Source organism: Lontra canadensis, unplaced genomic scaffold (genome assembly GCF_010015895.1).
Source record: "Lontra canadensis isolate GAN:19392208 unplaced genomic scaffold, GSC_riverotter_1.0 scaffold41, whole genome shotgun sequence".
Taxonomy (NCBI): domain Eukaryota; kingdom Metazoa; phylum Chordata; class Mammalia; order Carnivora; family Mustelidae; genus Lontra; species Lontra canadensis.
The window spans coordinates 4,298,146-4,321,318 of record NW_022631035.1 but is presented as its reverse complement, the minus strand read 5'-3'; the positions used below and the strand labels follow the sequence as shown (position 1 = coordinate 4,321,318).

The window sequence follows — 23,173 nt, the reverse complement described above, 5'->3', positions numbered from 1 at the left end:
CATTTTTGGAAAGGACTAGATCCTGCGACAGGCTGTCTCATAGAGACCCTTGTTACATTCTGTTTTCTTCTGAAGGATTCGGCGTGCCAAGAGAGAGACTGTTGGTTTGCTTTTTGTGCTTCTCCAGGCTGCCGTTTTGAGTTTGTTCTGTGATCCCAAAGTTACAGCATGCGTTTCTTCGCACTCGTCTTAATCTAATTATTTGTGTGACTTTCCTAATTTCCAGGTGGAGGAGGCTTGTACTATATTTTATTGTGGTAAATAGACAGTTGTATAAAATCTGCCACGTTAACCATTTCTGAGTGTGAGGTTCAGCTAAGTGTGTGCACAGCGTTATGCAGCTTCACTGCCATTCATCCGCGGGACTTTTTCACCTTTCCACACAGAAACTTTGTGCCCATTACATACCAGCTCCCCATCCCCCACCTCCTGGCAGACACCCTGCCTCTCTTTTTACTTTTTGTTTCTGAATAGAACTATGACTGTTCCTTATGTGAGCGGAATCCTACATTTGTCCTTTTGCGATTTGCTTTTTATCCAACATCATTTCTTCACGGGTCATCCATGTTGTAGCAGGTGTCAGAATTTCCTTTTTAAGGCTGGATAGTCTATTTTATGTATATACCACATTTTGTTTCTCTGTTCATCCATCAGTGGACACTTGGGTCGCTTCTGCTTTTCGGCTGTTGTGTTTACTGTGCACTTTTAAGATCTTTATAAGTTTTTGACTATAATGTCAAGAAAACAAATGTGGCTCTCTCTAGGTTTCTTTGTCCTTTGTATTTTTTTTTTAAGATTTTATTTATTTATTTGACAGACAGAAATCACAAGTAGGCAGGCAGGCAGAGAGAGGGGGGGAGGCAGGCTCCCTGCTGAGCAGAGAGCCCGATGCGGGGCTCGATCCCAGGACCCTGAGATCATGACCTGAGCCGAAGGCAGAGGCTTTAACCCACTGAGCCACCCAGGCGCCCCTGTCCTTTGTATTAATAGATTCTAGATCCAAAAGACAACTTCCTTGAAGAATTCTATTCCTGAATCTGGTCCCGTCTATTCAAAGTATATCTGTAATTTACATCTCGTGGCTGCCGTTGCTCTTGGGTTCTGAAGAAGGACCAGCACCTAACAGCAGGGGTAGAGCCTCCAAAGTACAGTGGTGGCTCCCATCGTCAGGGGCGAGAAGCGGCAGAGAAAACAGGGAAGCAGGCACTGGAAGGCCTCGGCGGTGCGACTTGCACATCAGGCCTCCAATAAAGAGCGCGCGACAGATATGTTCCCGTCGGGCTGATACAGCTCCTGCTTCCGGCCTCCTAATGATGGAGTTTTTATTCTGGTTCATGAAGCCGGATAATATTTCCGCAGCTCATTACATTCTTTTATGTGGGCAAACACATGGCATCTTTCAAAGCTGACAGCTGCGATTCCCTGGAACACCAGATGCTTTTCTGAAGTCCATGGGTTTATTTTTTACACTCTGGAAAGTCAAACAGTACTCTGCCAAATCCAGCTTGATTTGAGGAGGAATATGCAAAATTGCTATTTTTGTTGCCACCTATAGACTCTTTTTGCCATTGATGAGACGGAACAGTTTATGGATTAGGAATGGTTTTGGTAAGTCGTGGTGTACTGCGGAGGCCATTGGATCTTGCGGCTCAGTCATGTGATTGCACATGAAACCTGAGAGAAGAGAAACCTTTCATAGCACTCCAGACACTCTTATTTGCCTGGGACTTTAGTAATTGTGGCCTTTGAAACATTCGACCTTCAAGATTTATTGACGGAAGTTATCTTAAGTATAAAGATCTACTTAAAAGATGTGTCTACCCCGGTTTTTTTCTAACCACAGTTGACCCTTGAACACGGGTTACGGGCATGGACCCTCCCCTCCCCCCAGTGCAGGTAAAAATCTGCTTATAACTTTTTTTAAAAGATTTTATTTATATATTTGACACACACAGAGAGAGAGAGCACAAGTAGGCAGAGCAGTGGGTGGAAGGAGAGAGAGAAGCAGTCTTCTAGCTGAGCAGGGAGCCTGACATGGGGCTCGATCCCAGGACCCTGAGATCATGACCTGAGCTGAAGGGCATCTGTTTAACTGACTGAGCCACCCACGCGCCCCAGAAATCTGCATATAACTTTTTTTTTTTTTTTAAGATTTTATTTATTTATTTATTTGACAGAGACATAATGAGAGAGGGAACACAAGCAGGGGGAGTGGGAGAAGCAGGCTTCCCGGAGCAGGGAACCTGAGGTGGGGCTCGATCCTAGGACACTGGGATCACGACCTGAGCCAAAGGCAGACAGACGCTCAGTGACTGAGCCACCCAGGCGCCCGTGCATATAACTTTTGCTGGTCCAGAAACTTAACCAGTAAGGTTAAGGCTGTTGGCCAGAGCCTTACTGGTCACGTAAGCAGTTGACTAATGCAGATTTTGTGTCTGTCATATACCATATTCCTACAATCAAATGAGGTAAAGAAAAAAATGTTAAGAAAGTCATAAAAAATATATTTACCATACTGTACCTTATTTATTGAAAAAAATCTGTGTATTTGTGGACCTGCATGGTTCAGACTTGTGTTCAAGGGTCCATTGTCGTGTCCTTTAATTCTCTAACGGGGATTGGCTAATGTGCTTTTTATTTTGAAAGTACGAGATCACCTGGGTGCCTGACATAGCTAAGTGCTATTGGACAGAATGTGGTTTCCTGCTAGGGTTATTTGGAGGTACCCAATAATACTGTTCTGGGTTTTTTTTTTAAGATTTTATTTATTTATTTGACAGTCAGAGATCACAAGCAGGCAGAGAGGCAGGCAGAGAGAGAGAGTTGGAAGCAGGCTCCCCGCTGAGCAGAGAACCCGATGCAGGGCTTGATCCCAGGACCCTGAGATCGTGACCTGAGCCGAAGGCAGAGGCTCAACCCACTGAGCCACCCAGGTACCCCCAGTAATACTGTTTTAATGGTGGAAAGCAAATGCGAAAAGAATTGCGGTGGAATTAATATGTAGATGTGTTTGAGCCAAGTGTAGGCTAAGGTGCCTCGCAGACAGGGAGCTGTACAAATAAAGATTTAGCTAAAGAGAGCAGCGGGCATGGTGGGTGGACGTGCAGCCCCTCCCGGCCCGCCCGCAGGTCTGAACGCGCCGTGCCCGGGCCTCAGTTTGTGTCTGCGCCGAAGGAGACGTCGGCTCCAACAAGTTGTCGCCCTTCCTAGTAGACGTATGCCGTGGGCTTTATAATTGTATGAGCTTTTACCTAGTTTGTACATGTTTAAGTAACATAATAAATAACTGGTCAACACCAAAGGTCCAAAAACCTTCTCTCTCACAAGGCGCCCATACGTTATTCAGGCTTGGTGCGCACTGACCTGGATGGCGTTCGATTTTGCTGCACTTGAGTGAATCCGTGGCAGCCGGGTCCTTAAGTTGGGTTTGTTCGAAACCCAGCCTGAGGCTGAAAACAACCAGAGGCAGGGCGGGGGCTCCGCGGACAGCTTGTTGGCCCCGACTGTTTGACATAGCAGCGTGCGGCCCTTCTGTGCCGTGAACCGCGCCCGTAGTGGTAGTTTGTGCGTTTGACTGTCCTTTAGTTTGATCCGCGCGGCCGAGAATGCAAAAGAGGAATGGTCGCGACCTCGGCTTCTGGGTCAGACTTAGAGCAGTGTGTACATCATGTACACACTATGACAATGTCACCTTACTGTGGAAAGGTATGTGTGGGGGTCCCTTTATGTTCGTGATCCTTAAAGTCATGTTTGTTTTTCATGAAAGGAATTTTTGATTGTTTTGTAAATGGTCCTCAAATACAACTGTATCATATTTTTAACTTTAAAAGTTTAAAACTTTTGGGGCATCTGACCGGTTCAGTTGGAAGGGCATGTGATTCTTTTTCTTTTTTTTTTTTTTTAGATTTTATTCATTTATTTGGCAAAGAGAGGTCACAAGTAGGCAGAGAGGCAGGCAGAGAGAGAGGAGGAAGCAGGCTCCCTGCTGAGCAGAGAGCCCAATGTGGGGCTTGATCCCAGGACCCTGAGATTATGACCTGAGCCAAAGGCAGTTGAAACCCACTGAGCCACCCAGGCGCCCCAGGGCATGTGATTCTTGATCTCGGAGTTGTAAGTTTAAGCCCCACACTGCGTACAGAGATTACTTAAAAATAAAATCTTAAAAAATAATGTAGACACTGTGTTAATTCCGCAGATCTAAGTTAGATCCAGAAGAAATGGAGGATGCTGCCAGTATCTCATTTACTGCTTACACTTACTTTTTGGGTAGGGCCCCCACCAGCTTTCTTTGGATATAATTGACATTTAACGTTGTATTAGTTTAAGGTGAACTACAGTGCTTTGATATATGTACATATTTGTGAAATGATCATTACAATAAGTTAATATCCATCACCTCACATAGTTACACATTTTTTTCTGGTGATAACATTTAAGATGTACTCTTAGTAGCTTTCAAATATGCAGTACAGTATTACTAGTTATAATCGCTGTGCTGTACGTTACATCCCCGGGAATTACCAGTTTTTTTTTTCTTTTTAAAGAGCTATTTATTTATCTATTTATTTTAGAGAGAGAGAGAGACCAGGCGCTGGTGAGCGGGGTTGGTGGGGTCTGTAGAGAGAAAGAGAGAGCGAAAATCCCCAAGCAGAATCCCCACTGAATGCGGAGCCCAACTCAGGGCTTGATCTCATGGACCTGAGAACCTGACCTGGACGCTTAGCCGAACGACTCATTGAGCCACCCGGGTGCCCTCCCCTTTTTAAGTAAGCTCTATGTCCACTGTGGGACTTTAACTCCTGGCCCTGAGGTCAGCAGTCGCACGCTCCACCAACTGACTGACTTACAACTGGAAGGGTGTATTTTTTGGAATAGGTGGTCTCTGATTCCATTGTACAAAGGAGAGAACTGAGGTTGAATTTGTTTCTCCAGTGGTAGTCTTTGACCTGGCTGCCTCGCCCAGTGACTGTGGGGCCACTCGCCAGCATGTAGGGGTGGCCCCGCTGCCACTGGCTCACCTCCAGACCAACCTGGATCCCACCAGCCAGCCGCCCACGCCCCACCCTTGCCTTTCCTGATTCTCCACAGGGCCGGGGCATACGGCCTTTGCTTTAAAATTCCTCTTCCTTTCTCCTCTGGGTTCCCCCTTTGATCTGTGTCTGACCCAGTTCCCTGCTGGGCAGGAAAACTTCTCTCCCCAGTGCCCTATCTCCCCAGCTTTTCTCTTTAACAGAAGCCTCTTGCTCGTGGGTGGGCACCGCTGGCGTTCAAATCAAGGTCTGTTGACTCCGGAGCCAAAGCTCTGCGTTGGTTCTGTGCTGGGGCTCCCTGGTTTGTGCCTCAGTCCTGGGGGGACGTGCTGCCGGAGTGGAGGGAAAGCACACTGGGGAGTCGCGGAGTCAGACACTCGGTAATTGATGTGGTCGGGGTGCGGGGTGGGTCGGAAGTTGCTGGTGCTCTGAGTTTGAAGTAGACCATTTGAAAAATAAATAAAAAATAAATAAAACAGAACAGTCCATCTGAGTCCACAAGCACAGGTGGGGCGTCCTGTCTTTGGTCAGCGGTTGTGCGAGATGCCCCAGGGAAGACTTTGTCTGGGGACGGTGGGGCAGGGGACAGGGATGGCTCTCCCCCGACCCCGGGAACAGCAGGGCAATGTTTACATTTATTCTAGCCTCGGGAGCTGGGCAGTTAGTTTCCCAACATGCGTCCTTTCCCTTCCAGGTATATTGTATTTCCTCATTCTGTGGAAAACGTTAATACTGTTGACAGCAGGCCGGATTCAGGGCCGCCTGTAATCGAAACCTTTTCAGGGAAGGAACATCTTATTACCTGGCCCCCGCCAGCCCCCATGCATTTTATTTTTTTTTTTTTTTTTTTTTTTTTTTAAAGATTTTATTTATTGATTTGACAGAGAGAGATCACAAGTAGACAGAGAGGCAGGCAGAGAGAGAGAGGGAAGCAGGCTCCCCGCCGAGCAGAGAGCCCGATGCGGGACTCGATCCCAGGACCCTGAGATCATGACCTGAGCCGAAGGCAGCGGCTTAACCCACTGAGCCACCCAGGCGCCCCCCCATGCATTTTACAAAAGTCTCTTCCCGGCTCTGGTTATGTTTACCTTCAGCGCCGTATTTTCTGCTCCCAGTAACTGAATGTTGTATATTTAGCTAATTAATTGGTGGTTTAACTAGCTAAACCCATTTATGTCTTACATTTATTTCATATTACAGAGGGAGTATTTTATCTGCAGTGTCTAAATGAAATAAAGATTATTTCTGTTTAGCTTCTGTTTGACTTTTCCTTATAGAAAGTGGGAGACATGTATGATAGTATTTATACCAAGGGGTTTTTTTTGTTTTTTGTTTTTTTTTAATGTTGGCTATTTATAAACTTGACACAGTCGGTTTCCACCAGAGCCTCATGAGATTTGCATCTTGTGTTTCTAGGGCCACTGGGGACATATTTATCATTTTAGTCTGGTGAAAACATGGATTTTTTGAGGGGTGCATTTTCGAAGTATAATAGCAAAGGTAAATGTCAAAAAAATTTTGTGTTAGAAAGGTGTCCTTCCTCTCCGTGTGCATCGCCGAGTTTGCTGCTTGGGACTATAGGGTGGCCGTGTCCTTACCCGTGGTTTGTCACTCTCTCCCTCTTTGCGGGGCTCGCAGGCAGTGGGGAACAGTAGCCACGTGTTTTGACGATTGTTCTTATTCTATGTCAGGATCTATTAAACGTTTCCTTTTTTAATCTTTCACAATTCTGTACATTAAAGAAGATGAGGACATTTAGTAACCTCCCAAGGCCATCTTCCGGCTGAGGGCAGAGCTGGGATTTGAAACCAAACTCTTTTCCCAGGGTCTGTGCTCTGACATAGAAAGGCCATCTGCATCAGGAGTGGGGCGGACCTGGGTTCAAATCCTGGAACATTTGCTCCTCTCAGCCTCCCATTTCCTCATTTCAGAATAGAGAGATCCTGTCTAGTAAACGCACTAATCTCGGTAACCTTTTATGGGGCATACGTAGGCCGGGGTTTGGGAGTCTGTTCTCAAGCTCGTTTCCCCCATGGTGTGTGGTCTTCGCATGAGGTCTTTGCCTTCTGTCCGTGCCCCCTCAGCACCTGCCCTCCAGCGCCTGTCCTAGGGAAGGGAGAGAATGTTTTGAGAAAGGGATCTTCTGAATTTCTCTAGGTTCTTCTGAAAAGAAGTTCGTCTTTTTGTTTTCTTATAGCAGAGTTAATAGGTGTTTGCTCCTTTTCTTATATTTAATAGGTATGGGTTTTTTTTTAGAATAGTTTTAGGTTTACAGAGAACTGAGCAGATATTACCAGGTTTCTATATACCCCTCTATAATTTCCCATTTATTTATTTGAGAGAGAGGGCGGGCGCACGTGCTCACGTGAGCAGGGGATATGACAGAGGGAGAGACACAGTCCCAAGCAGTGAACGTGGAGCGCAGCGCTGGGCTTGATCTCACAGCTCTGAGATCAGGACCTGAGCTGAAATCAAGAGTCTGACCCTTAACCCGCGAAGCCACTCTGGCGCCCCTTCCCCCATTATTGACCTCCTGTATGCTGTGTTCGTTTTGATTGATGAACCGATAGTAATACATTATTATTAACTGAAGTGTGTAATTTACATTAGGATTCCCTCTCTGTGTTGTACATTCTGTGGGTGTGGACACGTGTAGATGTCATGTGTCCACATTACAGTATTGGACGGAGCAGTTTCACTGCCCAGAAAACCCTCTGTGCTCCACCCACTCTTCCCTCCCTTCTCTCCTCCAGTACCTGGGAGCCACTGAGCTTTTTGGCTGTGGCCTTCGTTGTCCTTTACCAGAGCGTCATGTGGTTGGAATCCTAGGGGACGCGGCCGTTTCATTAAACAATAGTCATTGGAGTTTCTTCCATGTATTTCTGTGGGTTGATAGCTGATCTTTCTTTATTGCTGAATAATATTCCATCGTGTGGATATGCCCCACTCTGTTTTTCCACAGTTTATGGGACATGGTGGCTGCTCCTAGTGTTTGATGATTAGGAACAAAGCCTTCCACGCTGCGTCCCTTTCAAATGCCCTTGACCTGTGCCTGCTCCATGCTGGCTGATGGAATCGGGTTTCTTTATCAGGAAATCCTGGGCACTGCTAGAAAATGCTTCCCTAAGTTGGCCTGTCAATTAAACCTATATATACTTGTGTTTTTATTTTTATTTTTTTAGCTTTACTGAGGTAAAAATGATGAATACTGAACTGTGCATTTTAAAGATGTACAGTTGGATAAGTTTTGTCATGTGTATATACCTTTGAAACCATCACTTAGTTAAGATAATTAACATATCCATCAGCCCAGAAGTTCTTTATGCCTTTTGTAACTTCTCCTTTTTCCTACTGCCAGGCAACCACTGATTTGCTTTCTGTTAGTATAAATTGCTTTGCATTTCCTAGAATTTTACAGAAATAGATTCACATGTACTTTTTTTGTTCTGTTTTCTTTGATTCACCATAATTATTTTGGATTCATTCATGCGTGCATAAATAAATAGTTCATTACATTGTATTGCTGAAGAGTGTTTCATTGGGTGGGCATAGCACAATTTGTTTATTTTTATATATTGCAGCAGAAAACATTGGCATTAAAAAAAAAGAACACTTTCTAATTCTGTAGGGCTTTTCTGAGCTTTTTGGATCTGTCAGAATCAAGAATAAAACCTGTAATTTATTTATTTTTTATTTTTCCTATAATTTATCTTAAAACTCTGGGTTAATGTTTATGAACTAGAAAATAAAAGGGATACTTTTTAGGCTGTCAGCAAAAGGAAAAAAGAGAAGCAGTTACTAAAGTCACATTCTAGGCAGAAAACAAAACTAGGTCTAAGACTCTTGGGACCTAGAGAGGGAAGGAATACCAGGGATCAAGCTGGGGGGAGAGTAGAGCAGGATTGGGGGGGCCTGAGGGGGAGGGGAGCAGCCTCAGAAGGGTTGAAGAGAGCTTTGAGCCGCCCCAGTAGGCTGTCCTTGAAGGAATTAACCCATGTTAAGTTACCTTTGTGATCGATCGGTGTGTGGGTTCAGAGGTTGCCTGTTTTCTAAGAAGTTCCCTCTGCTGCCAGAGGTTGTTATATAGGGTTACAGACTTCTAGTCTGCACCTGGACGAAAGGCTTTAAATAACAGAGCCTAATGAATAAAACAGAATTGGAACTCAGACTAATATAATTAGCTTATCAATAAGTATGAATGACTCTCTGGGTTTTGTGGAGAGAAGAAATTTATCATAAGACTTAGGATTTGGGGCATCTGCCGCACAGCCCTGCGGACATTGTCAGGACTTTAACTAGGCCAAAGGCGTGGAATAGTCACATCAAAACGTTTGTTACAGGATTCAGTTATGCATCGTAAGTCAGCCAAGAACAGCAGAGCAACTTCTTAAACTTTAAATGTGGCTCTTTTTTTTTTTTTAAAGATTTTATTTTATTTATCAGCACACACCAGCAGTGGGGAGGGGCAGAGGGACCGGGAAAAGCAGATCCTCACTGAGCAGGGAGCCCCATGTGGGGCTCGATCCCAGGACCCTGAGATCATGACCTGAGCCGAAGGCAAGTACTTAACCGACTGAGCCACTCAGATGTCCCCAGGAACATAGCCACGTGTGGTTACGGCTGCTGGTTCCCGGGATGGTTCTGGAGTCCTCTGTCAGTGATTGGAATGGTGGGTGTTTTCCTTGCTTTTCAAATTCATTCCCTCTTCTCCCCTGCTCGCACTTGTTTTTTGGGTGAACTGTGTGTAGTCAAATTTGTGTATATAAGTTAGATGAGTATTTGTTGGAATTCTGTCATCAAATGGAGAATGGTTTAGATGAGTATAAATACAGATATGGTAAGTGGTAATCTATTGGCTTTACAGTTCTTCCTGTATTATTTAAAGTTTTTTTGTCCTTCACAGTTTTGACTGATTGGCATTTTAAATAACTCTTGAATTTTTGTGAGAAAATAATTAAATGGAACCTGTTACAATCTCTGATCAGGAGTGGGCAGACGATGTCCTGCTGCCTGTTTTCTAAAATAGAAAGCTAAAAAATAGTTTTTACATTTTTTAATGGTTAGGGAAAATAGCTTTTTACATTTTTTAATGGTTAGGGAAAACCCCAAAGAATAAAGTTTCCTCACATGTAAAAAGTTTATGAAGTTCATTTCTTGGTGTCTGAAAGTCAAGTCTCATCGGTGCACAGCTGTGCTCGTTGGTTCCCGTGTTGGTGGTGGCGCCGTGTTCTCGACAGAGCCTGTCTGGCCTGTGAAGCTGGAAATATTTGTTATCTGTCCCTTCACTTACAGGAAAAGCTTGCTTGCCCCTCTCTCCGATTTTTAAAGGTCTCTATGCAGACACTGGAAACTTACTAGAACACTGGCCCTTTGTTTTTGATAGAAAGTTTGATGGTGGAGGATGATCGATTGGATGGAGCTCATTTGTTTAGATTTTGAATGCCGCCTCTTTACACAGGCAGAAGAATTTGTGAGCGAATCGGTACAGTTCAGAGCACTGGGCGCCACAGTTCTCTCACTATTCTGAGGCCCCCAGAGCACCGCAGGGCTGTAGGATATTTTTAATTTTGGAGGAAACACGGGGATAGTCATCATTTCTTGGACACCGCGCAAGCTTCCAGCCCACGGCGCCTCACATTTTAAGATTAGATCACACTGCATTTTTTTTCTTTTTTAAGATTTTATTTATTTGAGAGAGAGAGAGGGTGCACATGCACAGTTGGAGGGGGGAACAAGAAGGAGAGGGAGAAGCAGACTCCCTGCTGAGCAGGGAGCCCAACGTGGGACTAGATCCTAGGGATCACGGCCTGAACTGAAGGCAGCTGCCCAACTGATTGAGGCTCCCGGGCGTCTTTGAATTTCTTTTTTTTTTTTTTTAAGATTTTTAAAATTTTATTTATTTGACACAGAGAGAGAGATCACAAGTAGGCAGAGAGGCAGGCAGAGAGAGGAAGGGAAGCAGGCTTCCTGCTGAGCAGAGAGCCCGATGCGGGGCTCCATCCCAGGACCCTGAGATCATGACCTAAGCTGAAGGCAGAGGCTTAACCCACCGAGCCACCCAGGTGCCCCTTGAATTTCTTTTAATGGTGTGAGGATCTTTGTGGAGCCGGGTTTTCGCTGGTTGCTGTGCTAAAAAGCCATTGCCACCTGAGAACAGTGAGCAGCAGGAAATCCGAGTACGAGTGTCCCCTGTGATTCCAAGCCTCCGCAGGACCCAAGGACACATGCTCCCAGGTAATCCTGGGTATTTAGGAAGGAAACAAAAATACATTTTCCCTCAACTTAAACGTATTATGGTTTCAGATGGCTACTGAGTTATTAGGACGCAGATGCTTTTTAAGTTGTTTGGCCCTAATAATAAATGTTATTTCGTTTGGCTTTGGGGCACCGTGGAGAAGTTACTGCAATTTTAAGGATGCTGTGAAGGGAAGTTTGGGAAAGCCTCGAGCTCCCTGTGACCAGGCCTGAGGACGAAGAGTCAGAAATGTCATCGGTGATGATCTTTAAGACCGTAAACACGCTGAAATCACCCTGGGCTGTCATGTGAGGTGTTGGTCTTGAGTGCTTTGCAGGAACCGGACGCAGCTGAACCCGGGCGGGCCCCAGCTTTCTCATCCAGGCCAGAAAGCAGAGCGCGCCGTTAATCAAGCAGGCTGGACCGCTAGATCGTGCTTGGCGTTGGGTGTGAAAGCTCGAGAGCTCCGTGTCAGTCTATTAAATTGCGTTATTAAAAGTTTCCAGGTAGCCTTACTTGGAAATTCTTAAAAGGAGTACATTATGAATACTGTAAGATAGAGGATTCTAGAAGACCTTACTAAATCAAGACTTCTGCTGTACGATTGGCTGCACACCTCATGGAGAGAAGAAAGGGTTTGATGTCTGTCTTTAACAGGAACACCGGAAACTATCCTGCTGTTGTGAGTTGACTTTGCTTTAGCCAAATGTAAACATGCTAATTTTTTTTTAAAGATTTTATCTATTTCTCTGAGAGAGAGAGCAGGTGCGCACATGCGCACGTGAGCTGGGGGAGGGACAGAGGCACAAGGAGAAGCAGACTGCCCACTGAGCAGGGAGCCCGATCGGGGCTCGGTCCCAGGACCCTGAGATCGTGACCCGAGCCGAAGGCAGACACTTAACCGACTAAGCCACCCAGGTGCCCCTCTCATTTTTTTTTTTTTTAAGTAAGCTCTACATTGAGCATGGAACTTGCACTCATGACCCTGAGATCAAGAGTCACGTGCTCTACCGACTGAGCCAGCCAGGTGCCCCAAACGTGCTAAGTTTTTAATAGATTTACATGATTATTTTTCTTCCAAGGATAATTCTTTGTCTTCCTGCTTGTTTTGTTCTTAGAGCAATGGTTCAGATGCTGAGAAGTCCTGGGACTTCTGCTGCCTGTTGTGTAATACTGACTTCTAGTCATTTCTCTGCTGTCAACCAGGAACAGCTGGTTAGTGGGATCCTTAGTGCTGTGTGTGCAGGATAAAATCAGCCTGGGGCTCACTGGCCTTTGTGGGGCGGGGCAGGGCAGGGGCACTTTCGGGGTGCCCAGCTCTTGCTGGGGTTGTTCCTGCTCCTTGGTCCTTTGCTCACTATTTTTTTTTTTTTGGATCATGTACTAGCATTTATTTCTAGGAGCCAAAGTGTTAGGAAAATTTATGGTAGAAAATCTTAATATTGGCAGAACTTCCTATAGTGCTAATTCGTGTTACTCCTCGGGAGAGACCTTTGCCAGGCACCTGGGGTGAGAGCCCTCCATCCCACCTTTTGTTCAGGTCTGTGACAAAGAACACTGTCTCTTGGAGTGGTGTTAAGCTCTGGTTGGGTCTCCCTGGCCCCAGTTACTTTAAGAGGACGAAAATACCCTACCATTGTGTGGTTTTTTAGATGCTATTTAAAATTATCATAGTATGGGTAAGTAAGATTAATGACTTCTCCGGAATGAAAACTTCCTACATGTGAAGTCTTTTTAATATTGTGGGTAATTTTTACCGCGCAGTTCTTGCCAGGCTGTGGAGAACCGTGCCACTGCTGTCACTGCTGGTCTTCTAAAGGCCAGTGAAAGGGCAGGTGTAGCGGAGCCCGGTGTGGGCTGCGGGTGGGGGACACGGATGGGCACTGCGCAGTGACTGCTCCCCGATGGAGGCCCGGCACGCTCAGTGGCTCCATGCCCTGCGTCCGCGTGCTGTTTTCTAACTGAATATACGTGGGTTTTAAAGGAAATTCTGACATTCTTCTGTCCTTTCACAATACTGTTTCCTGCGGAGAACTCTTGGAGCCCAGGAGTGGAGATGTGAGTGAGGGCACTGGTGACACGCGTGCGCGCCCTCCCAGTATTTGCACACTTCTCCGGAGCGCCCTGTGGCACGTGTGTTTTCACAGTAATATGGCTGGTTTCTGTCACGGTGTGGTGGCAGTGAGGGCGCGTGTTGGAGAGAGGCATGGCAAAAAGAAGGTGCTTCTTTCTGGTGGAAACTGTCTCCACTGTTTGCAGTTGGGAGCGTGTCAGCGCCTGGCATGTGAGCGGCGTCTGCCATCTGTTCTTCGCTGTGGCTGTGCCTTCCGCAGCGCGGCGCGCTCCTACTCCAACGGGGAGGCCCTAGGAGAGAATCCAAGTGTTTTCGCCTGATTACTGGGGCATTCATCTCCCTGCCCTCCTCGTCCTTAGAGCTCACAGCCCTGGAGGCTGCTGAAGTCACGCCTTCTCCACACTAAATGGTCCCTGGAAAGAAGGTGTGATCAGAACCATGGGATTTGAGGTTTTCTCAGATGAAATCCATAATTTAAACTTCAAATGTGTTTGATCTCAGAGGGAGATGGCTTGGGATCGACCAGATTTTTACAGATTTCTTTATAGCTTTAGTAGAGCCATGGCGTGTTCTTGTTTGAGCTTCCGGTGGGTGTTCAGTCGGCCGTGGCTGGCCATGTGGGTCTCACTGAAAACGGTGGTTGAGGACAAGGATTTGGCTGTAAATATAGTGCTTCCTTCCCCGGGTCGTGCGCTCTGTGCTGCCCTCATGCACTTGCTCATGCCCTTGGGCTCCTTTGAAAATTCGCTCATCATACCGGGGTGTCACTTAATGAATTTGGATGAATAAAGTATAAGGTAGCCTACCAGGACCACAGCTTTTCTTTAAAAGGGCTCACCCTTTCAAAAATGTACGTTTGTAAATATCCTGTTAAGTATGAACACGTACATTCCCAAGTAGCCCGTAACGCGAAACCCCTTCTGGGGACAAAACAGAAGCAGTAGTGGAGGTAGAGGAACCCACCAGCTGAGCCCTGGCTTGTGAGGAGACAGTGTCAGGCCCCAGGTTCCTGGGCGATGGACACTTTCCATATCTATAGTTCGCCGAGCTGTTGGTATGCTTTTGAGTTTCAACACCAGACCTAGGGCTTGGAGCTCTTCTCGGAGGGACCTCCTGGGCCTGGGCCCTGGCCCGCTTCTGCGAAACTGCCCTTCTGGAAGCAGGTCTGTAAGGCCGCCCCAGGCTGTGCGCCCTTTGCTCCCCTCTGCAGGTGCGCGTGGGGAAGGCCTTTCACCACCCCACCCGGAGCCCTTCCCCCGGGCTCTCTCAGGCATCGTAGCGCCAGTACAGTTCCTTGACACTTGTCACCTCCTCCCTGTCTTCTGTTCCACTGCTGTCTACGGGATATGTGTTCCTGTCTTGTCTCTAAAGCAGCCCCGTCCCTGTGTCCTCTGCTGTTGGTTTGCTGGGATCATAACGCGGTGCTTAGATGGTGGGCCCCTGCCTGTCCCTGCCCCTCCGACAGTCTGTGAATTACGGAATCCTAACTCTGAGGGACTTGGGTCACTTTGCTTTTATATTTGCTTCCTTGAGCCCTGGTGACTTCTGACACACACTTCAGCCCTGTTTAGTTTTTTCCCTTACGGATTCTTCCTGGGGTAGAACCAGATCTGTGTCTAAGTGAGTTTGATGGTCGTGTCCAGTGCCATAGAATATCCAAGTTGTTACACGGAAAGCAACTGGCTTAGTTTGTTGGCTAAATTGTGTACAGACATAGTTCAATTTAAGGCTAGATTCTTTAAATGGAATTTCTTTTAAATGGGTTTTCCTGGCAGAATGGGCTGTTAAGCTCATTAATTCTCAAGTTGAAATGTCTTCACTAAAATATGGTTTTCTTCAGCACAGTACAAGCTTCTCACATCTCCAAATTGCATCCAAAGGTTGGTTAAAAACCGAAAGTACTGTTGCCAGGCTCCCGAGTTACAGGCTCAGAAATCCCTTCTGCAAGAGGAAGAGTGGGTGTAGGAAGGTGGGAGGGAGCTGAGTTACCCAGAAGGCTGCGTTCCTCCAGGGGCGAATGGGCCAGGCCCTGGTTTTGTTTTGTTAGTGAGACAATTGCTGTGTTAAACAAAAAGAGTGAGCGAATGATGATAACAGTGAGTTCTCTGGCAAAAGCAACTTTTCCTTTTTAAGAGATAGCGAAGAACGTCTCTCTCTCTCTGGAGAAGTTCCCTCTGGAAGAGTTAACCCTGTTCAGCCTTTCTTGATTTCTGTGTTTGATAAATGCTGAGTGCGAGGAAGTGACTTGATGATACTGCGGATGGTCACGAGAGAGAAGACATTTGGAAGTCCCTGCGGCTCTCCTCGGGGCGGTCATCTGAACCCAGCGCGAGCGGAAGCCTGGGTTCTCGCCCGGTTCTCCCGGAGACTTCTGAGCGCCGAGAGAAGACTTGCCGGCCTGCTTATTTGGGCTCATTGGCCCAAACAAGGTTTTAAAAATAGGGAAGCTTCACACAGAAATTCCGACTGCTGTCTTCTCTTGAACAGCCGGAAGCTGGAGCTCTCTGGGCCTCAGAGCTCTGGTGGCAGGACTGGGCAGGGGGCCCCTGTACGGACCCTGGGCACGGGTCCCTGGTGGGCCGCACACCCGGCCGCTCTTGGGCCAGGGCCTGAGCAAACCTCAGGTTTGTGCAGTTCCACGTATCAGGTATGACAGTGTCATCCTCAGTCAGTTATGTACAGAAACATGGCTAGTTTCCACATGGCCCCCCCTCCAAGGTGCCTTCTCCTGTTAACATTTTTCCCAACTTTTTCTTTTGAGAAATTTCCATTTTTAAAAAACTTGAGGAAGTATAGTGAATACCTGTATACATTTCCACTTAGATCAGTTCGCACATTTGCTTGTTTTCTTACACACACACACTCACACACAGACGCGCACACACACGGCATATGTTTGCAGAACCATCTGAAAGTCAGTTGTGTATATCGTAATGCTTTTGACCCAAATGCTAATGCACGTATTGCCTAAGAAGAGAACTTCTGCCCGACGGTCGCCAGCGTCACACGGAGAGATTTCACACCGACAGAATGACTGTTTCACGTGTGACCCGTGCTCACGTTTCCTTAAGTCGTCCGTACAGCTGTTTTATTCTAATGAAAGAGCCAGTGTGTTCAGTGGTCTTGTCTCTTTAGTTGCCTTTATTCTAGATCGTTCTCTGCTTTTTTGTGTTCATCTTTCAAACATTAGCATTTTTCATTTAATTTTTTTTCCATGTCTTTTTAAGAGTGCAGGCTGGTGGTTCTGCGCAGCGTTCCGTAGCCTGGGCCCCGCTGTTGGTTCCTCGCGGTGAGCTCCAGGCTTGCCATTTCGTTGTGAGGACCGCGTCCGCTGTGCGCGCTCCCCGCCGGGCCTGTCCGCTTGTTGGTCCTGAGTTGAACTGTTCGGCCCAGGTGGTGTCTGCTAGATCTTTCCGCATAAAGGCCCCTTTGTCCCCTCGCACCTGGTAAGCTGCGGGATGATGGTGTGAGACTGTGATGCCCCATCTGACAGCCACCCCCAGCAGTGCCATTTGAGGGTCCTTGTCTGCACCCGTGACCGAGGATTGGTGCTTGCACAGCTGGGATTCTCCGGTTGTGTCGTTCGCTCTGGTGGTTATTAGGTGACATTTTCCCGCATGATTTCCTCCCCTGCCCGTTTTTTTTTTTTTGAGTGTTACTCTGTGGCTTATAAAGCTTCACTGTCTTTTCTCTTTCTGGTGCTCAAATGACCCCAGAGTTGGGGAGGGGAACCCCTTCGGGTTGGTTTTTGTGTCCTTTTCTCCTGTCTCCACCGGTCACCGAGCACATCCTTGATTTCTGGTAAGTTCTTCAGATTCACCTTGACCTTCCCTTCCTCCAGACCTGTCATCGGCCACTTCACGGTGCGTGCGTTCGTCCGTGGTAGGGGTGATATTTAGAAACCACGATCTAGATGCCATGTTTCTCGTGGCTGCTGAGATGTCATTGCTTCTAGGCCCTTCCTGTGGCTAAAACTAGAACATGTATTAATGTTTGTAATTAAATTGGAACGCTGCTAATTTTCAGAGGTTGTAGCTGCTTAGTAGGTTGTAATTGGTACTGGAAACCTGGAATCTGGGATCTGTAAGCAATTTCAGAGACTTAAGGCTTTCTGCAGGCTTCTAGAAAGTTAGGGTTTTCTGTGCCAACGATATGCAGAATTCATTAATCTTATATATATCTCTGAAAGATTGGCCCAGGTTAGGTGAGCACAGAAACGAAAAGCTGGATTCGTTGGTTTATTTAGTAAGGTTTTATTCCTTAAGTCAAAGAATGTTTATCCAACAGTGACGTTGTTTTAGGCAATGCCAAGAGAAATGGCACTTGGTGTCTGCACCGTGGCTGAGTAACGCGTCTGGGGCAGGGTGACCGGCGCAGAGGGTGGGAGGTAGATGCTTCCGGCCCGGTGCTCGCAGTAAGGTGCGGGTGAGCGTCTGTGCACAGGCGTCTCCACGGCCGGATGGCTTTACCGGGAACGCAGCGTTTGTACTGTGTTTTGAATCATGGGCCGGGCTGCGTGGGAAATGCCCAGTGACGGCCACTCTCTTTCAGGAGTTTAAAAGCTGTTGTGGGTATTTGGAAAGTGATCTAATAGGCCTTTGGGTAGGAGAGACCCTAGCTTATGTCGTTTCTTGGCGAGTGCTTGCTTTTCCTTTATGTAACCTAAAGAGAATTGTTTTGGGGCGCCTGGGTGGCTCAGTGGGTTAAAGAGAATTGTTTTGTTTGAAGCCCTAGTGTTCTCAGGTTGTCAGTATGTCAGGGTGTTGCAGTGTACAAAGCCAGCTTGTTTGTTTGTTTGCTTGTTTGATGCATTACAGTTTGGAAGTCGGTTTAGATGGTTTTCAGTGGCTGTAGAACAAAGGATAACAAATTTTTTTTCTAGACTTGTTCATGTGTGTAGTGCTTTAACTAATTTTAGGGCCTCCTTGAGACTTATCTGTGGTGTTATCTGAGCAGTTGGATAAACTTCTTAAATGTTGTTTATTTAAAACGTATTAAGAGACAAATACTGTGTGATTTATCAAGACTATAGCAGTAATGGGATTCAGAATGTATTTGAGTGGAGGAGGGGAGTAGATAAATACAAAGAATGTTTCTGACTTTCGAAGTAAAAACATTCAAAAAACCAAATACAACTGGTGGCCACATAAATTTTGCCTCCCTTCCAGACTGCCCCATGCAAGACTGTCATTAATTTTCTGAGAAGGCGACTCTCATCACATGGTCCAGTTCCTCCTTCTCCATCCCGTGCAGAGGTGGTCAGCTCCAGGGCGACCAGCACTGCACCCCCAGGGCCTGGCCATGTGGTCAGTCCCAGGAGAGACCTGCCTTGTCACAGTGTCACCGCAGCCCACCGTCACCCCCCCGCCAGCTTTGGGTGCCTCTTTGCACCCCGACATTCCCTTGAGGTGCACTCCTGGGTTCTCTTTCCTGGACATCTCTCCCCTCCTTGCTGATTAAAAACAGACCAGTGTCAGCGCTTCCTCTTCTGTGCAGCCTTCCCAGACCACGAACTCTCCGAAGCTTGAGGGTGTTCTCTTTCTCCTCAAGCCTTTTATGCACTTGCTTATTCTTAGGACATGCTTTTATGTTACCCTGACTCCCTTTCCTGAACCGTCTGCTTCCATTTCTCCTCCCTCCCACATTCGCTAGCGTGGGATCTGGTAAATACGGAGATGGCAGCAGCACAGCCCAAAGGTTTCGGATTGCTGTAACCCTGCGATGTTACGGAGGGGGAGGAGAGATGTACGGGGGGTGCGGGTCACCTGCAGCAGGACTAGTGAAAACCAGCTGGAGAGGGGTTAGCGGGTGGCTCTGGTGCTTTACGGGGTTTCAGAAAAGGTGTTATGATCGGAGGATTACTTCTGTTCACGCATCGGGCCTCTTCACGGGACCCATCAGGAAACTTCTGTAGAAACGGCGCTCTCGTTAGTTTGCTGATGCCCCAGACCACGCGCACCTAGTCTGAGGGAGGATCAGAGCAGTCTGCGTTGCCTTCAGATTTTCATTCATCTCTTTAACACTGTACAGTTCTTAAGTCTGTGCTTGGTTGTGATTGAGGTGGGAACTCAGCCTCTCCTCCCCCCCCATTTTTAGGCCACCTGCTGGAGGAGTGATGCCCCGGCCCTGGGCTTCTTTTTTATGCTGCTTCTTACAGCCCAGCACTGGTCATCCCGAGTCCAGTGGTTTCCTGCTCACACACCCCTGTGAGCTGCTGGGTGGCTTAGGTTTTAGTGTGAATGTAGCAAGGTCTTCAGCGAAGATGTCTTCACAGATGACCACACACACACACACACACACACACGCATGGCAAACTCAGGTGCCTGAGTGCGTGTTCTGAAAGCTCGGATGAATTATATAACAAGTGAAACTTTCTTAATTTTTTTATTTTGTGATAATTGAAGATTCACGATATATTGATAATACATTATTCATAAGGAATAAGAAGGAGAGATGCTATCTATGTGCTCTATAACCATTTTCCCCCACCGGTAGCATTTTGGGAAACTCTGGTACTTCGTGGGAACCAGGGCTTGATGTTGATGCAGTGAAGATACAGAATAGTTTCCAAGCATCTTTCTTTGTTATCCTGTTATGGTCACACCCCACCCCCTGCCCTACCCCATAGCAACCGCTCATCTGTTCTCCATTTCTACAGTGGTGTTCGTTCTTTCTTTCTTTCTTTCTTTCTTGCTTTCTTTCTTTCTTTCTTTCTTTCTTTCTTGTTTATTTAATTTATTTTAGGGGAGGAGAGGCAGAGGGGAAGAGAGAGAGAGAATCTCAAGCAGACTCAGGGCTAAGCGTGGAACACAACACGGGGCTCAGTCCCATGACCCTGAGATCAGGAGCTGAACTGAAACTAAGAGCTGGACACTCAACTGACTGAGCCCCCCAGGTGCCCCTATAGTGGTGTCATTTCAAGAAGGTTACAAAAATGGTTAAGTCCTTGATCCATTTTGAGTTAATTTTTATATAAGGCATGTGGTTTAGGTCCATTTTTAGTCCCGAGGTCCATTTTTTTTTCTTGCCTATCGGTGTGCAATTTTTCCAGTAATATTTGTTGGGAAAAAAAGGCTACACTTCTTCCATTGAATTGCTTTTGCACCTTTGTCAAAAATCAGTTGGGCATATTTGTGTGGGTTAGTTTACGGCTCTCTGCTCTGTCCATTGATCTCTGTGTCTATCCCTCTGCCAGTACCAAGAGCCTGGATCACTGTAGCTGTGTAGTCGGCGCTAATACCGTATCATGTAAAGTGACTCCTCCCAATTTAGTCTTCCGTTTCAAAATTGTTATAGCTATTTTAGTTCTTCTGCTTTTCCTTATCAATTTTAAAATAATCTTGTCTGTAGATTAAAAAATAATTAGCCTTTCTGGGATTTTGTAGGAATTATGTTAAATCTCTGTATCCATATGGGGAGAGTTGACATCTTTACTGTGTTGAGTCTCCCAATCCATGAACATAGAATGTCTTTTTTTAGTTTTTTTTCAATAGAAGTTTATAATGTAAAAAGGAAGATGTAACATGTTGACATGTATTAAGAGATGCTTTTTTTCCCAGGGAGAATATCAGTGTTGCGTCTCTGTTCAATTTCTTTTTTAAAAAATTCTTTTACAGGCCTACGAAAGGAGGTTTCCTACATGTCCTTTGATCCCGATGTTTGTGGACAGTGACACTGTGAATGAGTTCAAGAGTGAAGATGGGGCTATTCACGTTATAGAACGGCGCTGTAAGCTGGACATAGACGCACCGAGGCTGCTTAAAAAGGTGCCTGTGGGGACACCTTAGGCCATCCCCAAACTAGAGGAACTTATATTCAAAGCCCGTGTTGCATTTGGTGTTATTAATAAGCCCTTTTTCTCTTCATTTTGTTTTCTAAAGATTGCAGGAGTTGATTATGTTTATTTTGTCCAGAAAAACTCACTGAATTCTCGGGAACGTACTTTGCACATTGAGGCCCACAACGAAACCTTTTCTAACCGGGTCATCATCAATGAGCACTGCTGCTACACCGTGAGTAACTGGCCTCCGGGGACAGACGCGCGTGCGGCCACCGCACTCTGGGGGGGGGGTTGCTTGGCCCACACTTGTCACTGCCATCCGCTGCCTCGTCTCGAAGGGTGGCTCTGCAGCAGCTGTGGTCCCTCATTTTTCATTGGTGGGATCAGCAAGGTGGCGGGTGTGGTTTACTGCAGAATGGACTACGTTATTGTAGCAGTTAAGGGAGCCTGGTGATGCCTTGATTTGTCTTTAAATGTTACCTTAATGTGTCCCTTCCTCTCGGGCGCCACTCTGACACTCTAGAAGTATATGCGGAAGGGCCCGAGCTAGTTTTCCTCCGCTCTCTGAAAGTAGAGTGTTCCTGTGAACGTACGCCGAAATGGGGCAGAGCAAAACAGCAAATTACCATGAGTTTGTATGGAAAAATTTGTTAGCGTTCCTAGACTCAAAATAACCTCTTTAAGGTTTTCCGAGACCTTAGGACACATCTTGCTAACAAATGCACTAAGTAAATGCAGATAAAGCCCAGATGCTCAGAGACTCGGCCAGAGCCTCCGGAGTCCTGATGCTGGGATGCCGAGTGTGGCTCTCCAGGAGGGGCCTTGGCGACCATCTCACGGCTTGGGCTTGGGGTGTGAGCTGCTCTCTAATAGCTTTTGCAAAACAAACAGTGAATGCTGTTTTTGCTTTTTGCCCTTTCTCCTAAAAGCGGAAATCCTCTTTGGATTTCTTTTGGTTATCAAAACTAGGTAAATATGTAGATCTTTCAGAAAAGCAAAGTGGTGGAATGCAGACTCTGGGGAGGGGGGTACCTGTAATGCATTCCTCTAGGATGAGGCTGAGGGCTTTTATCTGCCGCCCCGTCTTCAATAGCTTCTGTTACCAGATTATTAGAAGGATCTAATAGGGTCTGTCTGCTTCTCTCGTACCTTCCTACAACATATCCGTAGTGCTGAACCCAAAATGATCCTTTTAAAGTGTATCAGATCATGGCATACTCTGTACAGTGTCACTGAATTTCCCTCAGAGGAGGAGCCCAGGGGCCTTCCAGTGGCTTATAAGGCCTTGCATTTTCTCTTAATCACACATCTGCCGTCCCGCCTGCCTTGTGCACAAGCCTACGCACAGTCTTGGGGCTCGGATCTCGTAGGCGTGCTTCCCTAAGGGCCTTTGCTGCAAGCGCGCCCTCTGCTGGGAGCACTCTGCCCCGGGTCTCTGCTTGACTCCCACCCCCACCTCCTTCAGTCTGTGCTCTGTCTGCCCTTCTGGATGAAGCCAGTCTGAACACCCTGTAGAATTCTGCTGCCTCCCTGTGCCCCACCCCCCACCCCTACACGCCCTGGTCCTTTTAGCCTGCTCCACCACTGTTCCTTTCTCCCTTGGCACTTGTCTTCCAACAATGACAGAATTTCTTACCTCTTACGTTTACGGCTAATTGCCATTCTCCCCGTCCACACCGTCAGCTTCATAAGGCTGGGATCTTTGATTTGTTTATGATGGAGAATGCTGCTCGGTAAATACGGTGACGGGTGAACCAAGAATGAAAAGGAAGCTCTCCTTTTTTTTTTTTTTTTTTTTTAAGATTTTATTTATTTATTTGACAGAGATCACAAGGAGGCGGCAGGGGTGGGTGGGAAGCAGGCTCCCTGCTGAGCAGAGAGCTCAATGCAGGGCTCGATCCCAGGACCCTGAGATCATGACCTGAGCCAAAGACAGACGCTTTAACCCACTGAGCCACCCAGGCACCCCTGAAGCTCTCCTTTGAACAGTCATTTTAAGAAATTTTTTAAAGTACTTCAGAAATATTATTTAAGTCTTTTCATGATTTTGAACC

General features: G+C 46.6%; 1 protein-coding gene across 6 annotated transcripts in view; it reads left to right on the top strand.

Moving 5' to 3' along the window:
* Positions 1-23,173, top strand: part of SEC14L1 (SEC14 like lipid binding 1) — a 54,542-nt gene that overhangs the window by 13,651 nt on the left and 17,718 nt on the right. For 3 of the 6 annotated variants that reach the window (XM_032870512.1, XM_032870510.1, XM_032870509.1), the window contains 2 exons: positions 20,956-21,105; positions 21,220-21,351. In XM_032870512.1, the coding sequence (XP_032726403.1) occupies positions 20,956-21,105; positions 21,220-21,351 (282 nt within the window). Of the gene's footprint in view, positions 1-12,461; positions 12,481-20,955; positions 21,106-21,219; positions 21,352-23,173 lie in introns of those variants that run through there. The other 3 variants (XM_032870513.1, XM_032870507.1, XM_032870508.1) reach the window with 2 other exon arrangements.